The sequence below is a fragment of the Triplophysa dalaica genome, chromosome 12 (genome assembly GCF_015846415.1).
Source record: "Triplophysa dalaica isolate WHDGS20190420 chromosome 12, ASM1584641v1, whole genome shotgun sequence".
Lineage (NCBI taxonomy): Eukaryota > Metazoa > Chordata > Actinopteri > Cypriniformes > Nemacheilidae > Triplophysa > Triplophysa dalaica.
In genome coordinates, this window is record NC_079553.1 from 10,014,208 (window position 1) to 10,031,125 (window position 16,918).

The 16,918-nt window shown below is 36.8% G+C and overlaps 1 protein-coding gene across 1 annotated transcript in view; it reads left to right on the plus strand.

Moving 5' to 3' along the window:
- col14a1a (collagen, type XIV, alpha 1a) overlaps positions 1-16,918 on the plus strand; it is a 97,049-nt gene that overhangs the window by 69,851 nt on the left and 10,280 nt on the right. The window contains 11 exon segments of the mRNA XM_056762397.1: positions 2,777-2,935; positions 4,043-4,120; positions 5,738-5,824; positions 8,032-8,085; positions 8,538-8,585; positions 8,703-8,760; positions 8,763-8,797; positions 8,893-8,946; positions 12,858-12,911; positions 16,022-16,075; positions 16,158-16,229. Of these exon segments, the coding sequence (XP_056618375.1) occupies positions 2,777-2,935; positions 4,043-4,120; positions 5,738-5,824; positions 8,032-8,085; positions 8,538-8,585; positions 8,703-8,760; positions 8,763-8,797; positions 8,893-8,946; positions 12,858-12,911; positions 16,022-16,075; positions 16,158-16,229 (753 nt within the window).

Sequence of the window (16,918 nt, forward strand, 5' to 3'; positions counted from 1 at the left end):
TCGATTTAAAACGGCCCGCTTCTTTCAACCGTGACTTATTCCACACTTTGTAAAACCACTGTTGAACCGGTGTAATTTCGTAAGGTCTTGAGAGGAAGTCATGTGGATATTTTGATGCTTCAGATATTTTGGTGGTTGATCTTATGAATGTCATTATGAATTTGGTGCTTTCATTTTGCTGTTGCACATTTAGATTCAAGGTGAGAAGAGTGCAGGATTAATTTGAGGGTATGATGACACAAGCAGTTTTGAACAAACACCAGAACTCGGCTACTAAGACAACACACTGTAGCTCATACGAAGTTCAAGTCATTAATTCAAAAATATATGTGAGAAATAATCACATTTCATAATCACAGTTTTGTGTATTTTTGTATTTGTTCTATATATTCAAATGCTAATGTGATGAATTCCTTCAAACTTTCCTTTAACTTTTTTGAACTTGAAATATAGTTTCATTGGACGCACATGCTGGCCCAAAGTTAACTTGTGGTCTATGTTTGGTTATAAATAATATACATTTTAAATTTATGTATTTTAATATTTCAATTATATTCATATTTTATTGTAATTTAAAAGTATTTAGTTAAAAAAAGTTAAGTTAGAGCCACATTATGTTGCCACTGAAACCGTCTATGAAGCAATTCTTTATTAATAAATATATATATATAATTTTTAAGAAGTAAACTATTTAAAGTTTTTAACTATATTTGTCTTACAAGCTGTTTAATAAACAGAATAACTTGAATTCTACTTCATTGCCAAGTACTGGGTTTACATCTACAAGGAATTTGCCTTGGTGTACTGGTGCATAACAGTAACATAATAATACTTTATATAATTTGCATCATATTTTATAATAATACAATAAAATATATTTTTAATAAATAATAATTATTTAATATAATATTATTACATTTTAAAAACAAGAATGTACTTTTCATGTTTATTTATTGTATTATAAAAGCATTCTTATTAATTATATAAATTAATTAAAAATATTGAGAAATACCTATAGGTCTAAAAAGTAAACATTAGAAAGAGACATTGACTGACATTGACTGACCCAGTGCAAAATGCCCACACTTTTATATCAGATGCAAATGTTAAATCATTCTAGAATGACTTGTATGTTGTAAGTATGACATCACTTTTTTCAGTCAGAGAAGCACTTCCTGCGATCTGCTTGGTTCCAAATATAGTGCCCTCTTGAACGCTTTAGTATAAACACATAGAATCGATATAGCTGAGTCCTTGTCTGGGTCTGTCCCTGAGGGCACGAATACAGACTCCATTGATATACCAACACCATAATCTTACTCAAAAATGGTCATAATCACATATGCTGGTCTTTGGCGGTTTAAGCAAGCCTAGCTGGTTCCCCAATCAGGTTTTTTGGTTGGGCAGCGTTCGTTCCCCCCTAATCAGCTGGCACGTCTCCAAAACCCTTCTATAGCCAGCAGACCAGACCAGCCGAGACATCTCCCTACAGTCCTTCTTGGATGCCAATATTGAGTACTCTCGGGAACATGAACAGTTGGCTTTGCCAGGTATAAACCTGCAGTGTGAAATGGGCAAGCAGATCATATTGGAAACAAACTAATCGTGAGTTTGATCCAGAGGGAGATGTGACCCGGAGTAGTTGAGCAGAGACAGAAGTGACGTCTCCGACCTCTAATTCCCTTCTGCCTCTCCCGCTTAGCACTGCATTACCACTGTCAGACCGGTCCAGACACACTCATAAACACCCTCAGATTAAACGCATGGAGCCCATGGACCAGTCGCGTGTCCCTACCGCAGCTGCTGCATATAATTCTCCTTCAGTAACACCTGCCGCTCAGAGAATAAAAGACCATACCCAATACAAAGATACATCTTTTTTAAAGCACCGACGCATCACCTCACAGACTTAACAAAATATTATCTGTCTCATTTTACCTTGATAGAGAAGTTTAATTTTGGAGCACTGAACAGTCTCCGTTCATAATTCTTTGTAATTGACGTTAATGCGAGACTTCACAATAATGAGCTTAGTCTGGGTCTACTATCAGCCCGCCTGACACACACACACACTTACAATTGTGTCCAGTGAACTGAGAAAATTGAGTTTTAGACCCCAAATCCATTAAGGGAAGACATGTGCTGTCTCATACTAAAATCCGCTCTGACACACGAATATGAACTTTTGCTAACTTCGTATTACATTCTTCTGAAACGGTGTTATTTTGGAGACAAAGTTACAGCTCTCCCCTCTGAGTGCAGTGCGTTATGGAAGTCTTTTGAGCGATACACACGTCGTAAATCACAAGAGACATCGGGTGATAGACACTCCGAGGTTCATTTGTTTTTCCTTGGAGTTCTTTAATGGATGTAATCAGTTCCATAGCATTCACTAGAGCAGTCTCACATTGCAACTTGACAAAAGTTTCATGGAGTTTTGGGAATGAAGAAGATTCACATAAGACCCTGATTATATCAGGTTTATTTGCGTTCCTGTAGCCCGGCCGGTACTGAATTGTGCTAGCAACACCAAAGACACGACTTTGATTCCCAGGGAGTTCACATTATAAATAGTGTACAGCTTGAGTTCGTCACTTTGGATAAACGCGTCTATCGGATGCTGTATTCAAGTTAATATTTTACCATTTTATTTTTGTTTTAGTGAAAAACATTTTCAACACATGAAAATGTCCAACACGTGACAACATTCATTTATTTCTAAATATTAGTGATATATCTTCAAATGTTCAACACACCTTCTTTCTATCTCACTTAGCTGCATGTGGCCATCAGCAAAACGGCGGCTAAAGTGGTGATCGACTGCAAAACAGTGGGAGAGAAAACCATCAATGCTGCGGGGAACATCACCACTGATGGAGTAGAGGTTCTGGGACGTATGCTCCGCTCGCATGGAAGGAAGGACAACTCGGCTCCGGTAATACCAGAATCAAGAAAAACCTTCTTTCCCTTGTCTGTGTTCTTTAACAGATGATTTACTATCAACAACCTCAGAAATAATTTGCTTTGGTGTTATTAAAAAACGAAATTTAATCACCCAGCCACCCACCTGTAAGCTTTTTCTTCAGCTTTTCAAATCTAATAGCTCCTCGGCACTCGTGGCATTATGGGATAGCAGTAGTTGCTACTTTGATTCTCAGCTAGTGCATGACATCATTCAAGTGTTGTTTGTCTTTAGTATCGTAAATACTGCTTTTGTCGTATTGCTTTGTGCCTACGGGACAGCAGGGACAGAACAGAACACAGTGAATCTCACATGGAATAAAATAATCACTCGTTAAATCTTATAACAGAGCTGGGTTTTGTCGAAACACAAACCCCCAGTATATGAATGCAGGAATGTCTCTGAGGAGCAGCTTTTGTTTGGACTTTGGATAATTGCATTTGATGGATGTCTAAACCTGCATTTATAGATACAAGGCCTTTAAGGGAAAATCATCCTTTCAGATCCATATTTAAAAATAACTGAAAAATGGAATTCAAAGCATGGACTCTTAGCTTTGAAAGTCCATTTAATAATTTTCCTCTTTTCTGTTTTTTCATGTACTATCGCTGCTTTGTAACAATGCAACATCATATAAGAGCGCTATGTAAATAAACTAAAATGATAGTAAAAACTGACTATGCTTTTTGGTTTTTCCATCATTATGTGTAATTGTGTAGCATGATTTTATATTCATCTCAGGGTGCCAGCGGAATAGATGAGACTAATTGTCTTTGTGATTATGTTGGTGAAGATTGTGATCTGAGTATGTGTGAAGCAAAAGTAAAAAAACTCAGTCATTCAGTCGTCCAAACAAATAATCAGATCAATCTGAAACATGGCTGGTGGTAAACACATACAACCGTTGCTTTGTAGATTTCGTTCAGCATGCAACAGGCGTTCCTGTGATTTGTTTACGCTTTTATAAAATGTTTGTCAGCTTGATGAGATTCCTAATGCGTAACAATTGTAATTGTTCCTAAATGAGTGTTTACAAAACAACAGCCTTGAATAAACACTCTGTTTGTGTGTTATCCACAGTTTCAACTCCAGATGTTTGACATAGTCTGCAGTACATCATGGGCGGCTCGTGATAAGTGCTGCGAACTCCCCGGCTTGGTAAGAGTTTTGTGAATACAGGGATTTTCTGTCATAGCATTCGGTCGTCTGACGGTCAGCAAACCTTGCAAGCTACACTGTTATCAACTTACATTAATACTACACAGAGTAAGACCACAACATGGCAGACATTTAACTCCAAACAATAAGGCTACAATCTGAAATTTAAATATGCAGAACTAAACTTTTTACCTAATAAACATCGCAATAGAGCACTGCAGATGAGAGTATAGCACATGAACACATTGTTTACTATGGCTGGGATTTAGTTGAATTCATTCATTCATTCATGAGAGGGTTAATGTGTCAAGAATCTGAATTTGACATTATCACAGACATCAGATTTGATTGTACACATTTTTTTTTCACTTTTCTTTTCATCTTGCGTGGACATCTGAAGAGGTGACATTACATGTTATGATGCAATGGTGTCCCTGTAGTGGTCCATGTGCACCTATGCTATCATAAGCCTTGCATATACAAAAAAAGGCTTTTTGATAGCTGACAAGTTTTTTTTAAGGCATACGGACAGACACCTTACAGTATTCACAGTACTCTCAAAAAGGGTTGTGTTATGCTTTTTATCACATTATATGTCATTCTATCACATTTTGTCTTTGTTTTGTATTAAATGAATGAAAGGGACAAGACAAGCTGAGTTTAAAGTAACACAAAGTTTCAGTTAAGGACAAAACATTTTTTGTTTAACTTCACACAAAAGGTGTTGTTTTAACACAACTGTTTTTCGAGTGTGCTAGATTTAATGTATTAATATCTTATGTATTATGAATGTATCATTCAGACAACAATTTTGAATACTCTAAAGAAAATATATGCAATATTTATTTAAAGTGATATCCCGGGGGTACATTTGCACAATATTGGTTTTTAATGCCCATCAAGGTTCGATTAAACCATCAACATATGTGAGGTGTTTGATTTAGGTATTTATTTGTAAAAAGGCAAACTACAGCATATCAGGAAATATGGGTTTTATTCAAGTATACAAAAACTGCATACATCAAGCATACAGTGACTACAATTTTATCTGTTATTAATATTTGTTTATCTTATAGCAGTAATGTTTTGCAGTCAATTTTGGCTCATGTGTTGTGTATAATGATTTGCCAAGCATTCTTTAATTCTTAGAGCTCAGCTTCAGTTTTTACTCCAAGTACAACCATGCAACATAAATACGAAGTTTTAATACATCTTTAACAATACATTTGAATAAAAAACTAAGTCTTCGGTTAACCAAAATTGGACATCACTTTTGACCAGGACTGTACTTGTCTCAGCAATATATTCTCTTAAAATCTCCAACCAGCCGGTCTGGAAATGATCCCTAACTTTCGAGATCCATGTCCTCTGTTCAAATAATTCAATTATGTAGTCCTGTAGCAGACAAATAGATTTAGTTCTCCACAGATGGGAGGAACAATATTTCCAGATCACTCGCCATGTTGTTGCGCTTATGAATGAATGACTTGAGGGAATTGCACCGACGGTTGACTTGGAAAAATAAACTTCTGTTTGACTCAGAGAGGAAAACCTGCAGTGTTCAGAGGGCTTGGAAGTGTTGTACGACATGTTGTTATATTTATGCTTTCCCCTCAGAGAGTAGAAAAGGATTGTCCTGCTATGCCCCACGCCTGCACCTGCGCTCAGGACAGCAAAGGACCTCCGGGACCTTCTGGACCTCCGGTAAAACTACTCACATACACTGTACATTACTCAATATTAACGTCAACAAGATTAAATATCTGATTATCATGTAGTCATATTAACATTGTTTGATGTTCATTGTGCACAGATGACTTGCTTGTCGCACATCATCGTGCGCCTGGTTAGGACACATTGTAAAGATGCGTAAACTTGTTTGCGAAAGGATCTTTATGCGTCACGTTTACGTGATCACGTTACATTGACATTCTCCTGGAACAACCCCAGGTTTAATACCTCGCTCAAGGGTACAATGGTAATTGGAGCTCCATGTGAAGATCGAATCTGTTACCTTCCAGTTATCAGCTTGAACCACTACATCTCCCCCCTCGAGGTCAAAACACAGGAGAATACATTCTAATCTGCATAAAGAGATTAAAGAAATTCAATGCAATGGAAAAGGACATAAGAGAGAGAGAGAGAGCTAGGATCAGATTGCTCAATTCAGCCCATGCTGCAGGCCCAACGCGATATGGCAGGAACAAATAAATGAGCTCATTTGGAAGACACCGTCGTATTCACGCTGAGGGAAAATGTATTTCTGAGACCTCGAAAAGGCCATGCTGTATAAACACCAGAGCTTTGGAGAAAGTCATTACAGGGAGATCGATTTATCAAAGCTGATTAGTTCACTACTGTTCTGTCTGTGTCTATAGATTCTCTCATCCATACGACCCATTCCTACCAGCATCCTGAGCCGGGACTGCAGGGAAGACCATTGCAATGCTCTTTTGTTTTTTATCATCCCCCCATCTTGATATTAACATTACTGTCATGTGTTCTGAAGTCATTCCTTTGATTGCCCTGGCAGCCTGAATCAATCGAGAACGTCCTTTTCAAGTCGTCACGTGTGTCCCTTAAATGAATATTAATGCCTCTATCGTCTCGGCTTCCACTGCCACCAGCTGGCTTTGTTTGGTGTGTTTGGGCTATGAATCAATTCAATCAATGAATTTTTCCACCTTAGCTGAAGGTGATGAGAACTACTTTATTGCAGCCTTTGCCCTTGGGGAGGCAATTAAATACACAGGAAAAGGAAGTTGGGTCAAATTACTCGCTGCACAGGGAGGGCAAGAGTTTATGAGGGTCTCCACCAGTCAGGGGTTAAAGGGATAGATCACCCCCCAAAAAATGTCATTCAAAACCTGTATATGACTCTTTCTTCTGTGGAACACAAAAGAAGATATTTTGAGAAATGTTTCGTGTCTGTACAATGGACGTCAGGGGGGGCAATGTTGTTTGGTTACCAACACTTTTCAAAATATCTTCTTTTGTGTTTCGCAACGGAAAGAAAGTCATGCAGGTCTAAAATGACATGATGTTAAGTAAATGATGAAAGAATTTTCATTCCAGGTGAACATTTTATCCCTTTAAAGGTCCAGTGTATGAAATTTAGGATCTAGCGGTGAGGTTGCGAATAGGGCTGGGTATCAATTCTGCTGTTCCGATTCGATTCCGATTCACAAGCTCTCGATTCGATTCTCGATCGGAGTCAAGGATTATAGATTTAATACAAATCCTTAAGATATTTCAAAATAATATCACATTACAATGGTTGATAAAAAAATGAAATGAAGAGCCACAAACCCGTATATTAAACTTTAAACACACTTGGGTTTCAGTTTAATTTAACGTTTAAGATACAGTATAACAGACAATATTTCGGGTCACTGCACCTCTCTCCCCTTACTGGCTGACACACTAAGATGTCGTCACATTTTCGCTTCTTTGAGAAAACGTATTTACGAAACGCGCTCTGTAGAGTAGTTTGTCCGTTTAGGGCTACTGTAAAAACAACATGATGAATTCCATCTAAGAGGACCAGTGGTGTATGTAGACAGAAATAGCTCATTCTATGGTAATAAAAACATACGCTTCATTATGTAAAATCTTTATACAACTCTGAACACATATTTATATTATATTGCATTTCCGTCAATAGATCCTCCCCAAAATTGTCTAGTCTCGGCTTTCCTCCGATATAAAACAAAATCCATCTCCCTGATGTTCTCAAATAGCACATTGTTAGCATTGAAACCACATTTATGGGGCTTGGTTTAATATCCAAACTGGTGACTGCTTAAAATCGCTGTCTTAGAGACATGCACCAGATGTGGTCATTAGGGCATCTTCTGTTATCTTGTGTTTCTCAATTTGTGTTTATCCAATTGTGTGTGTCTGACTCTCAGGGCGGTCCTGGTATAAGAGGCTCAAGAGGAGATCGGGGGGAACCGGGCTTGACGGTAAAAATACACTGTATTATGTTTCTCAGTATGCCATATGAGGGCCACCCAGAGTTTGGCCCCTCAAAGCTGTTGATGATTTTCAGAAATCAATAACTCGCATGTGTTATTGTGAAAATCTACAAATACACAATGCATGTGCTTCCCTGTTGTTTTTGGACCGTACTGGTCTTTTCACACGCTGATAAAATCGTCCAGGAGTTTTGCTAAGAGTTTACTTTGTTTATTTGCAACTATAACACCCTTCACATTAAAGTCCCTCCAGATGTGTGTGTACGCACAAAATGCTCCGGTCCAAATAAACACATGCTGAGGGAGACATTATTTCATTTCATGCTCCAAAGTTTTTCGGACAACTTCGTCCAAATATTTGTCTCTAAGGATTTTGTCATAAGCTAGAGTGTGACGAGTGTCTTTTGATTTTTTTGATTATTGCGTCACTGATGGAGAAGGAGCCTGCTGGGCATTCTTCACACTTTGTTTCAGCAACTCGGCTGGTGGTAGGCCTGAAATGTTATGTAATTACATTCAGGAAATTCAAATGGGCAACGAAAGCGAGATTATGTTATAATGGGGATACATTTATATAGTTCATTATACGAGTCTTTATGTTTAAGGGACCTCAAGGGCCACTGGGTGAGATGGGAGCTGCAGGACCACAAGGACCTCCAGGTCCCCAGGGCCAAATGGAATGTCCATTCAGGGGCAACCGGTAGGATCTCAGCTAGACGCCAGTGATTGTTACTATTCTTCGTTTTTCTTTCTTAATTTTCCTTTCTTCTTTCCTTTCAATTTCTCTCACCTCAGGGGGGTCCAGGCGAGAAGGGGGAGAAAGGTGAGACAGGTCTGCCAGGTCCTCAGGTAAGTAAAAATACACCAGCTTTCTATTCCATCAACCGACACAGTCTCTCATTAGCTAGCCTTACATCCGACACTTGAGTTATAATTATCCCACTTCATGACCGCGTGTGTGCCGCAGAGTGTGTGTCCTTTCTGTCTGCATGTGTGTGATGAGGAATAGGCTGTGTGTGTGTTTATGTAGCTTATCTTTAAAAAATGTATTTAGAAAAACAGACTTGCAGGAAACACCTGTCAGAAAGGGAAGGAGCAAACAGAGATAATGTTCTAAGGGACTAGATGAATGAACTGGAGACAGTATGAATTACTGAACTTTCCTGAAGTAAGCTTGAAACTCACCTGTTATCACAGACGTCAGAGGAAGATGTGAGAACTGAGATATGATTCTGTAAAATAATTACTTTTGATTTGAAGGAAGGGAAAGGAAATGAATGATGTATGAGACATTGAGTTTTGGATCGCTTGTGTAAGGAATTAAAAACAAGATATATATGTATGGCAGCATACATTTTGAACTACTTTCTTTCATATTATTATTATTATTATTAAGATTCAGAAAAAAATTAATAGACCACTCCAGTTTTGCCTTTTATCAGCATTACTGTTGAATGTTTTGTGGCAATTCGTGTCCAGTGTCTGTTAAATTTCAACAACATCAGACTTCAGGAATGACATTGTCAGTCAAAAGGCACTGTGAAAGACTGACAGAATGCAAAGACATGAAAGTTGTAAAAAAATCTGGCTTGTTCTATCAATTATCGTTTTTGTAAACAGATCCCAAAATATATTATGAAATCATTATTATTGTGTTGTTTAAACATGAATATAAACGAATATTTGCAATATTCAATACATCCATACATTGCATCTTTTTTGTTATTTTGACCGGTTTGACCTGTTTCGATACAAACTGTATTTTTGATTTGGAATTTGAAAGAAATGTTGTCATTAGTTCACAGAATTAAACAAAAATTATAATTTTACTTATTTACAAACCTACCTTTCAGAGTTATTATAGTTTTGATTTTAGTTTTATTTAGTTTTATTAACATTTTAAATTACCTTTTAGTTTTATATCTTTAGTCTTTATATTAATTTAGTTAAAGTTTTAGCAATTTTGTTATATGGTTTTGTCATTTTATAATTTTTTATTTTCCTAAATAATATTAATTGATTTCTGTTTTTGTTTTATTTTAATTTTTGTTTATTATAATTTTAGTGCTTTAAATTGATTTCGGTTTATTTTTAGTTAAGTTTTTCATATAATTTTTAGGTCACTATTTTATTTGAGACGTTTTCAAAGTTTTCATTTTAGTAAACAAAAATAACCATGCTACCTATAAATAATACATTCAGAAAACTGAGATTTGAGGTGTCTTTATACAGCAGTGCATGTCACCATATGCAGATATGTTAATAATGCAAGATATATTTCAAGTAACATTTTACATTTTTGTACATACGGTGCTTAATCAAACAATAACCATTTCCTGTTTATTTAATTTCCCCACCTTTGGAAAACATTTAAGTTTAATCTCAGGGTTTCATAATGATAACTGATAATGAAGCTTGAAAATATTATATTTTAACATTGTATTAAGGCTTGGATAGCTTTTAACGTCTTAATAGAAGCTCAATAACTGAGGATCACACATTGCCAAACTACTGTTCTGAACACAACAAACGCACACAGAAGCTGACTGCCATTCTTTTATATTTGAGTTTTGGTGCATCAAAAACTACAAGCTTCAGTTTAAATTACGCAGGCAAGACATCTTCCATTTATATAAAATCATTGTGTAAGAGTTAGAAAGCCAAGCTGTATCTGTATTGATGTGTATTTATACAAAATCATTCTCTGTTAAATCTTAAGTTCTGACTGCCCAGAATCTTCAGTCTGCATCGCAGCGGTTTGCGCAGATTCTTTTCCGATTGCACATGTCGAATCTAAACTTTGTTCAATGTAATCCAGCCTTGTCACGCCTACTCGTCTATACTCAAATAACAAGAGAACATGGGATTCACACAGTAGTTTCCCTCAATCAGATCTGTTCAACTTTCATGCTTCTAAAGTCTTTTTTGGAAAGTTGTTAAAATTCTTGCCGTTTCTCTGACAACCAACTGCTGGGTTTCAGATGGCTGCTGAAAATGTCACCAGAATGCTTCCAAACCATTCACACTGACAGTTCCATTTGTTAAAGAACGGCTGTTTGATCTGAAGCCCGTGACAGACACTCAAAAATCCCCTCAAGTTCTCCAGGGTGAGAAAAAAGAACATCCTGACTTTTTGACTAGCTTCCAATGGTCAAAGTACAAACACACCAAAAAATTCTCAGTTTTCCTCCAATACAGACATCACAGTTTAAGATGGATATCCACTGGTTTGTACTGAGCAACCGGTCGATAGAACCCTCTGCATCCTTGCTAACATTTCGCAGATGGTATTGAGGATTTTGATGTCAGCCTTGAGGATGATGTGCTCTTTGTCAGGCAGTTGTTCAGCAGGACTGCTTCTGTTTCTCACTCAGCGCTAATCTGTCCTGTCAGTCTGTGAATTATATTCATTGGCTGCCGCTTGCCAGTTCTTCAAATCGTTGGCCGGATCTGCACCTGTGTCTGTCGCTGGTGATGAGAGCGCCGTATATAATAGTGTTATGGGTGCTCTGACACAGTTTCAGGATGAGAGTTACGAGTCCACTTATGATAAAGCAAAGTCCATTTCAGCCCGCGATAGTGTGTGTGGTGCTGATAGATGCAGTGATGTCAAGCTGAGCACCTCCTGGTCCTAGTGCTTTAGCACATATTTCTCTTCTTGATATGGTTAACAACTGTCACATTGTGTAATGCTGTAGCTGAAGCTGTGGCACTAAAATATTGTGTCATTAAGACCAGTAAGGCTATGTTGAGATTTTACTTCTTTTTTGAAGCTGCTAGGCTCTGTTCTAAATTATAATCTTATGGAGTAAACCGTGTTTTCAAAAAACTCAACGGCAGTGCTGGATTTTTTTTATGCTGCTCAGAGCGTCTTTTGAAGTTTGAAAAGTTCAACTTTTCTGAAAAATGCCCTACGTCAAGCACCTTTTTCACAGCTAACCAATGACAAGCGAGTATTGAGACGTGTCGTTTCCATAACAACATGCAGGGAAGGTGATTGGTCGAGCAGGAGCAAGCTTGAAAAAATTAAATGTTTTTTTGTATTAATGTCAGTTTCATTTTTATTTTCAATAACTTGATTTCAATTTCTAGCATTGTAGTTTTTAAATAAGAGTTTGGTTATTGCAAAGATGCTCTCTGTTTATATTTCAAATAGACTCGTTACACTGCCTATGAAGCTGAGCTGCCTTCGTGAACAAAGTCAGCTATTTTATTTCTTTTTTGTCAATGTGAACACATGCTTTATCCTGTAGAAATGTAAATATGTTAGCATTACCCAGTTGCTGGTTTTCATAAAATAAAAGTAATAGATGATCAAATGTTGACTGAATTTAGTTAATACTGGGGCAGTTTAAAGATTTTACGATTTTTATTTTTTGTCAATGTGAACACAGCCTGAAGGCTTTTTAATTTTTTTTATCAAGTTTATATTCTTACAGAGCACTTGTTATTGGGTCAATTTTCTTGAACCAAACTTAACTTAACAAAATTAACAAGTTAATGTACACATTTCTAAAAATCCTACATCAAGATACAAGAAAACAAGACAAAATGCTTGAGAAAATTCTTTTTTTGCAGTGTTGTTAGTGGTTACCATGCCAGATCTTTAACCACTAGACTTTATTAGCACCCTTTTCGGTACTTGTTGATTTTTTTAGCTTGGAGATAAATAGATAATATCAGTAATATAGTGAGTGAAAATGAGATGGAAAAACCTATAACTGTGGAATGATTTAGCTGTTTTGTTTGTTCATCTTTAGGGTGTACCAGGTGGAAATGGAGGGCCTGGAAGAGACGGACCTCCAGGACAGAGAGTAAGCATACGTTTTATCTAACGACAAAAGGCAATGAAATCAAAATTATGATTTAACCGGTATTATAAATTTACCTCAAGAGAAACAATTAAAATGAAATGACACTCTTAAGTAAACACTTTTGAAACCATAAGCAACATAATTAGTTTGCTTAGAGCTTGGAAATGATAAAGATAGCGTGGGTGAAATCTGCAGTCAGTGCACATGAGCATCTTATCAAATGGAGATTATGTGTTCTTCTGTCTTTACAAATGAATTATTAAAGGAACAGTTCAAATTCTGTCATGAATTACTCACCCTCTATGTGTTCTATACCGGTATAAAATTCTTTGTTCTGATCAATACAAAGAAAAATATTTGGAAGAATGTTAGCAACCGACAGTTCTCAGGCATCACTCACTACCATATTTGGAAAACGTATTGTATTTTTTTGTTCTGTTGAGCACAAAAGAAGAATTTAGAAAAGCAAACAGTTCATTATTTCTTTCTACCATGAAAGGCAATTATGCTGCAGAACTGTCAGTTGCTAACATTCTTCCAAATATCTTTCTTTGTGTTCAGCTGAAGGGTAAGAGTGAGTAATTCATGAGAGAATTTTCATTTTGGTGAATCATCTATTTTAACAGATTCAATCAAAGGACTACTTGATAACATCACAACATGAGCTAAACGCATAAGTAAACTGTAATAATAACTGCTCGGTGTGTTTCTTTATTGATTTTATTCCTTGTATCCAAACCAAATGAACTCAGTTGTGGGCAAAGACTCTAAAAGAAAATAAATTGGATCTTCATGTGTGATTATAATGTTTTTATCTAATATTGGTGTGTTTGCACACACTCAAGTGACATAATATTTCCTTTGTCTGTATCTAGACTATGTCATGCTTTATCCTGTAGAAATGTAAATATGTTAGCATTTCCCGGGTGCTGGTTTTCATATAATGAAAGTAATAGATGATCAAATGTTGACTGAATTTACACTATAATATGTTCATAATGGGGTGGTTTTCTGTTTTTTAAAAAAACATACTTTGCAAAAAAATTACTGTGTCCATCTTGAGACGAAACAATCATAGTGATATATTTTAAGATATCCCCATGCAAGTTGTTTTTGATCGAGGCATCTCGCACATTTCAGTAAGTTTGAGAGCAAGCTCAAGCCCTGTCCGGGAAACCGTCCCTAGGTGTTCTACAACAGCAGATTTAATATGATCTCACAGGAATTTGTTACTTATTTCAACTTTATTACGTGAAAAAAATAGTGAAGCCCCTCCCCAAACCCAGCCCGTCAACTTAGTCACATGCGCTATAAAATAATACTAATTTGTTTGAGTTTATAGAAAATTAGCCATCTCGTGAAATAGTTACGAATTCCTGTGAGATAGTGTTGGCAGATTTGCATTATTTTGCAAGGAGTCTATACAGAATGAATGCCATTGATGACCAATTGGGACTCATTCTGTACACTGCAATAGAAAATATGCGCAAGGTGGTTATTCAATTACAATTCCCCTAGCTGTGTGGTATATTTAATTGTTAATGTCTTATCGAGAGAGAGAAAGAGATAGAGCAGCTCTGGTTTGTACAGTAATGATCAGCCTGAGTGAAAATGTTGAGTAAATCTGTCAATTTGGACTGAAAAGAAAAACAGAGGGTACAAATGAAGGTGTTTAGACCTCACTGCAGATTTTTCTGTGGTGATTTAAAGCAGACTGTGGAATAAATCTATAGCTGTTCCACATAAAGTAACTCAATGTGACAGCCTAACAAAGAAAGCAGATGTTTGGCTTTGAACTTTTGCTAAGGTCTAAGAACGTTTGTAAAATAGTATTAAAGAACATTTGATCAGTTCCAGGGTTAACACATGGCTTGTGTAATCTGTAAACGACATGCAATGAAGCGGTGAAGAAATTATTTTAAACGACATCTAAAACAAACAAAAGTTCAAGATGGAAGCCTAATTTCAAGTGAAATTGTCTGTGTTCTCTGGCATGTCACTGATGTTTTATGAATATTGGCATAATGTGCCTCTCGCATTACACATGACAAACAAGAAGAACTTTTAGAAAGCAAAGAAACGTTTATAGCTTGACTTCTTCATGAGGGAGGTTCTCCACAGACTTCGTGACCTCACAGCCATATGCTGCACATCTATTTTGAGGGTTTGAAGTGCGGTACTCCAAAAGGATGCTATATTTGAGACGTTTTATATGTTACATTGTTTTTCCTCAAAGTTCCACTGGCTTGTGTCCCAAGAAAGCCTTGTATTTAGAGCAATATGGCATGTTCAGTGGAAGAACACTTGACTGTTGGAACACACACTAAAATGAAGCAGACAGAGAGTTTTCATGTTTGCACGGACTGATTTGACATTAAGTTTTTGTTGTTCTCCTATTGAACGCATCCCAGAATTTCACATTTAAACACTAGTGCAATGGTAGCTTTTCTTGTATTGGTTGATATTGTGTATTGTTTTTGTTGATATTACTTACGGTACTGTAAATGTAAGCTTATTCTTTGCATATTTTTTCGACATTATCTTTCTAATGACGGGATGGTTTTTATGGCAAAGACCAAATTAAGAGCCCCAAGTGTAAAGCTTTATCATTATTAGACCTTATAATGAGTATAATATAAAATATCAGGATGTGTCGATTCTTAGTGTTTCGTCTTTATAATTGAACATGAAAACAATTATTGGCTTATTGACCGCACTGAATTTCAAGAAATATTCCGGCTGTCAAGTTAAAACACATATCCACTTGTTCTGCTGTTCTTTTCCTTCATGAAAGCCACAGTGACTCTGGTATTTTGCGTTGAGATTGATGGCTGCTGAACAGTTCCAAAGGCGGCTCATGTCGCAAGTCCTCAGAGGTCATCAAGAGTAGTACAAAGCTGGAGCCAACCTCACAGTACAATCTCAACACACTTAGAGTATCAAGTCTACAATCTGCTTCAATGCTTCATTGCATATCCTTTCCTCATTTATTCTGTTGAGAATGAGAGGGACCTCTGCTTTACGGTTTCTGCTTTTTATGAAAAGAGAATGTGATGCTGTATTTCAATAGTTGTAATATTTTTATTTGAAATATTTTGTTTTTTATGTAGGGCTTAGCGGGCAAAGATGGACCCCAGGGACGGCAGGGCCCTCCAGGGCCGATGGTATGTAATATAAGACCTGTTGTTTTTTGGGTTTAATTGAAATCTTAACATAACATTTTATCTTCTCAATATTCAATTGTAGGGAAGCCCCGGAGCTCCAGGGGCCTCAGGATCTCCTGGACAACCAGGATCACTTGGTGATCAGGGACAGCCTGTGAGTATTGGATTTCAGTCATGTCGTACAATCTGAATTTAAAGATGTGGATTAGTCATCAATGAGAGATAAGGGTTTTTCAGGTTACTGATTCTTATTAAAGGGATAGTTCAACCTTATGTCATTTAAAACTCCTTTACGACTCTTTCTTCAGTGGAACACACATGAAGATATTTTGAGAAATGTCTCGGTGGTTTTTTGTCCATATAATGGACGTCAATGGTCCATGTTCTCCAGAATGTTCTTCTGTTGCCAACATACTTCAAAATGTCTTCTTTTGTGTTCTGCAGAAGAAAGACAGCCATACAGTTAATACTGAAATAATGTTTTATTTTTAGATATCCTAAGACTGTGTCACTCTTTTTTAATATGATATTGTGGAGTTTTTGTTTGGTTTAAAGATGATCGAGAATGAATTCTGGGAATCTGTTCTGCCGCATAGATTCTTTCTTAAAATTGTTGTACTTCAGCACTATTCCACAGCATTTCAATTCTGAGTAGCAGGAGTCTCAATTTGCTGTCCAGCTGGAACGGAACGCTCTATTCGAAACTTGCTATACATCCTAAAGACTGGCACAGTTTTGGCTTTGAAGCACATTTCTAGCTCAGCTCAGTTTCATTCCCCTCGTACCTTCCCACAGTTTGACTGACAAGAAGGAGAGGCACAATTTGACAAACCTCAGATATTA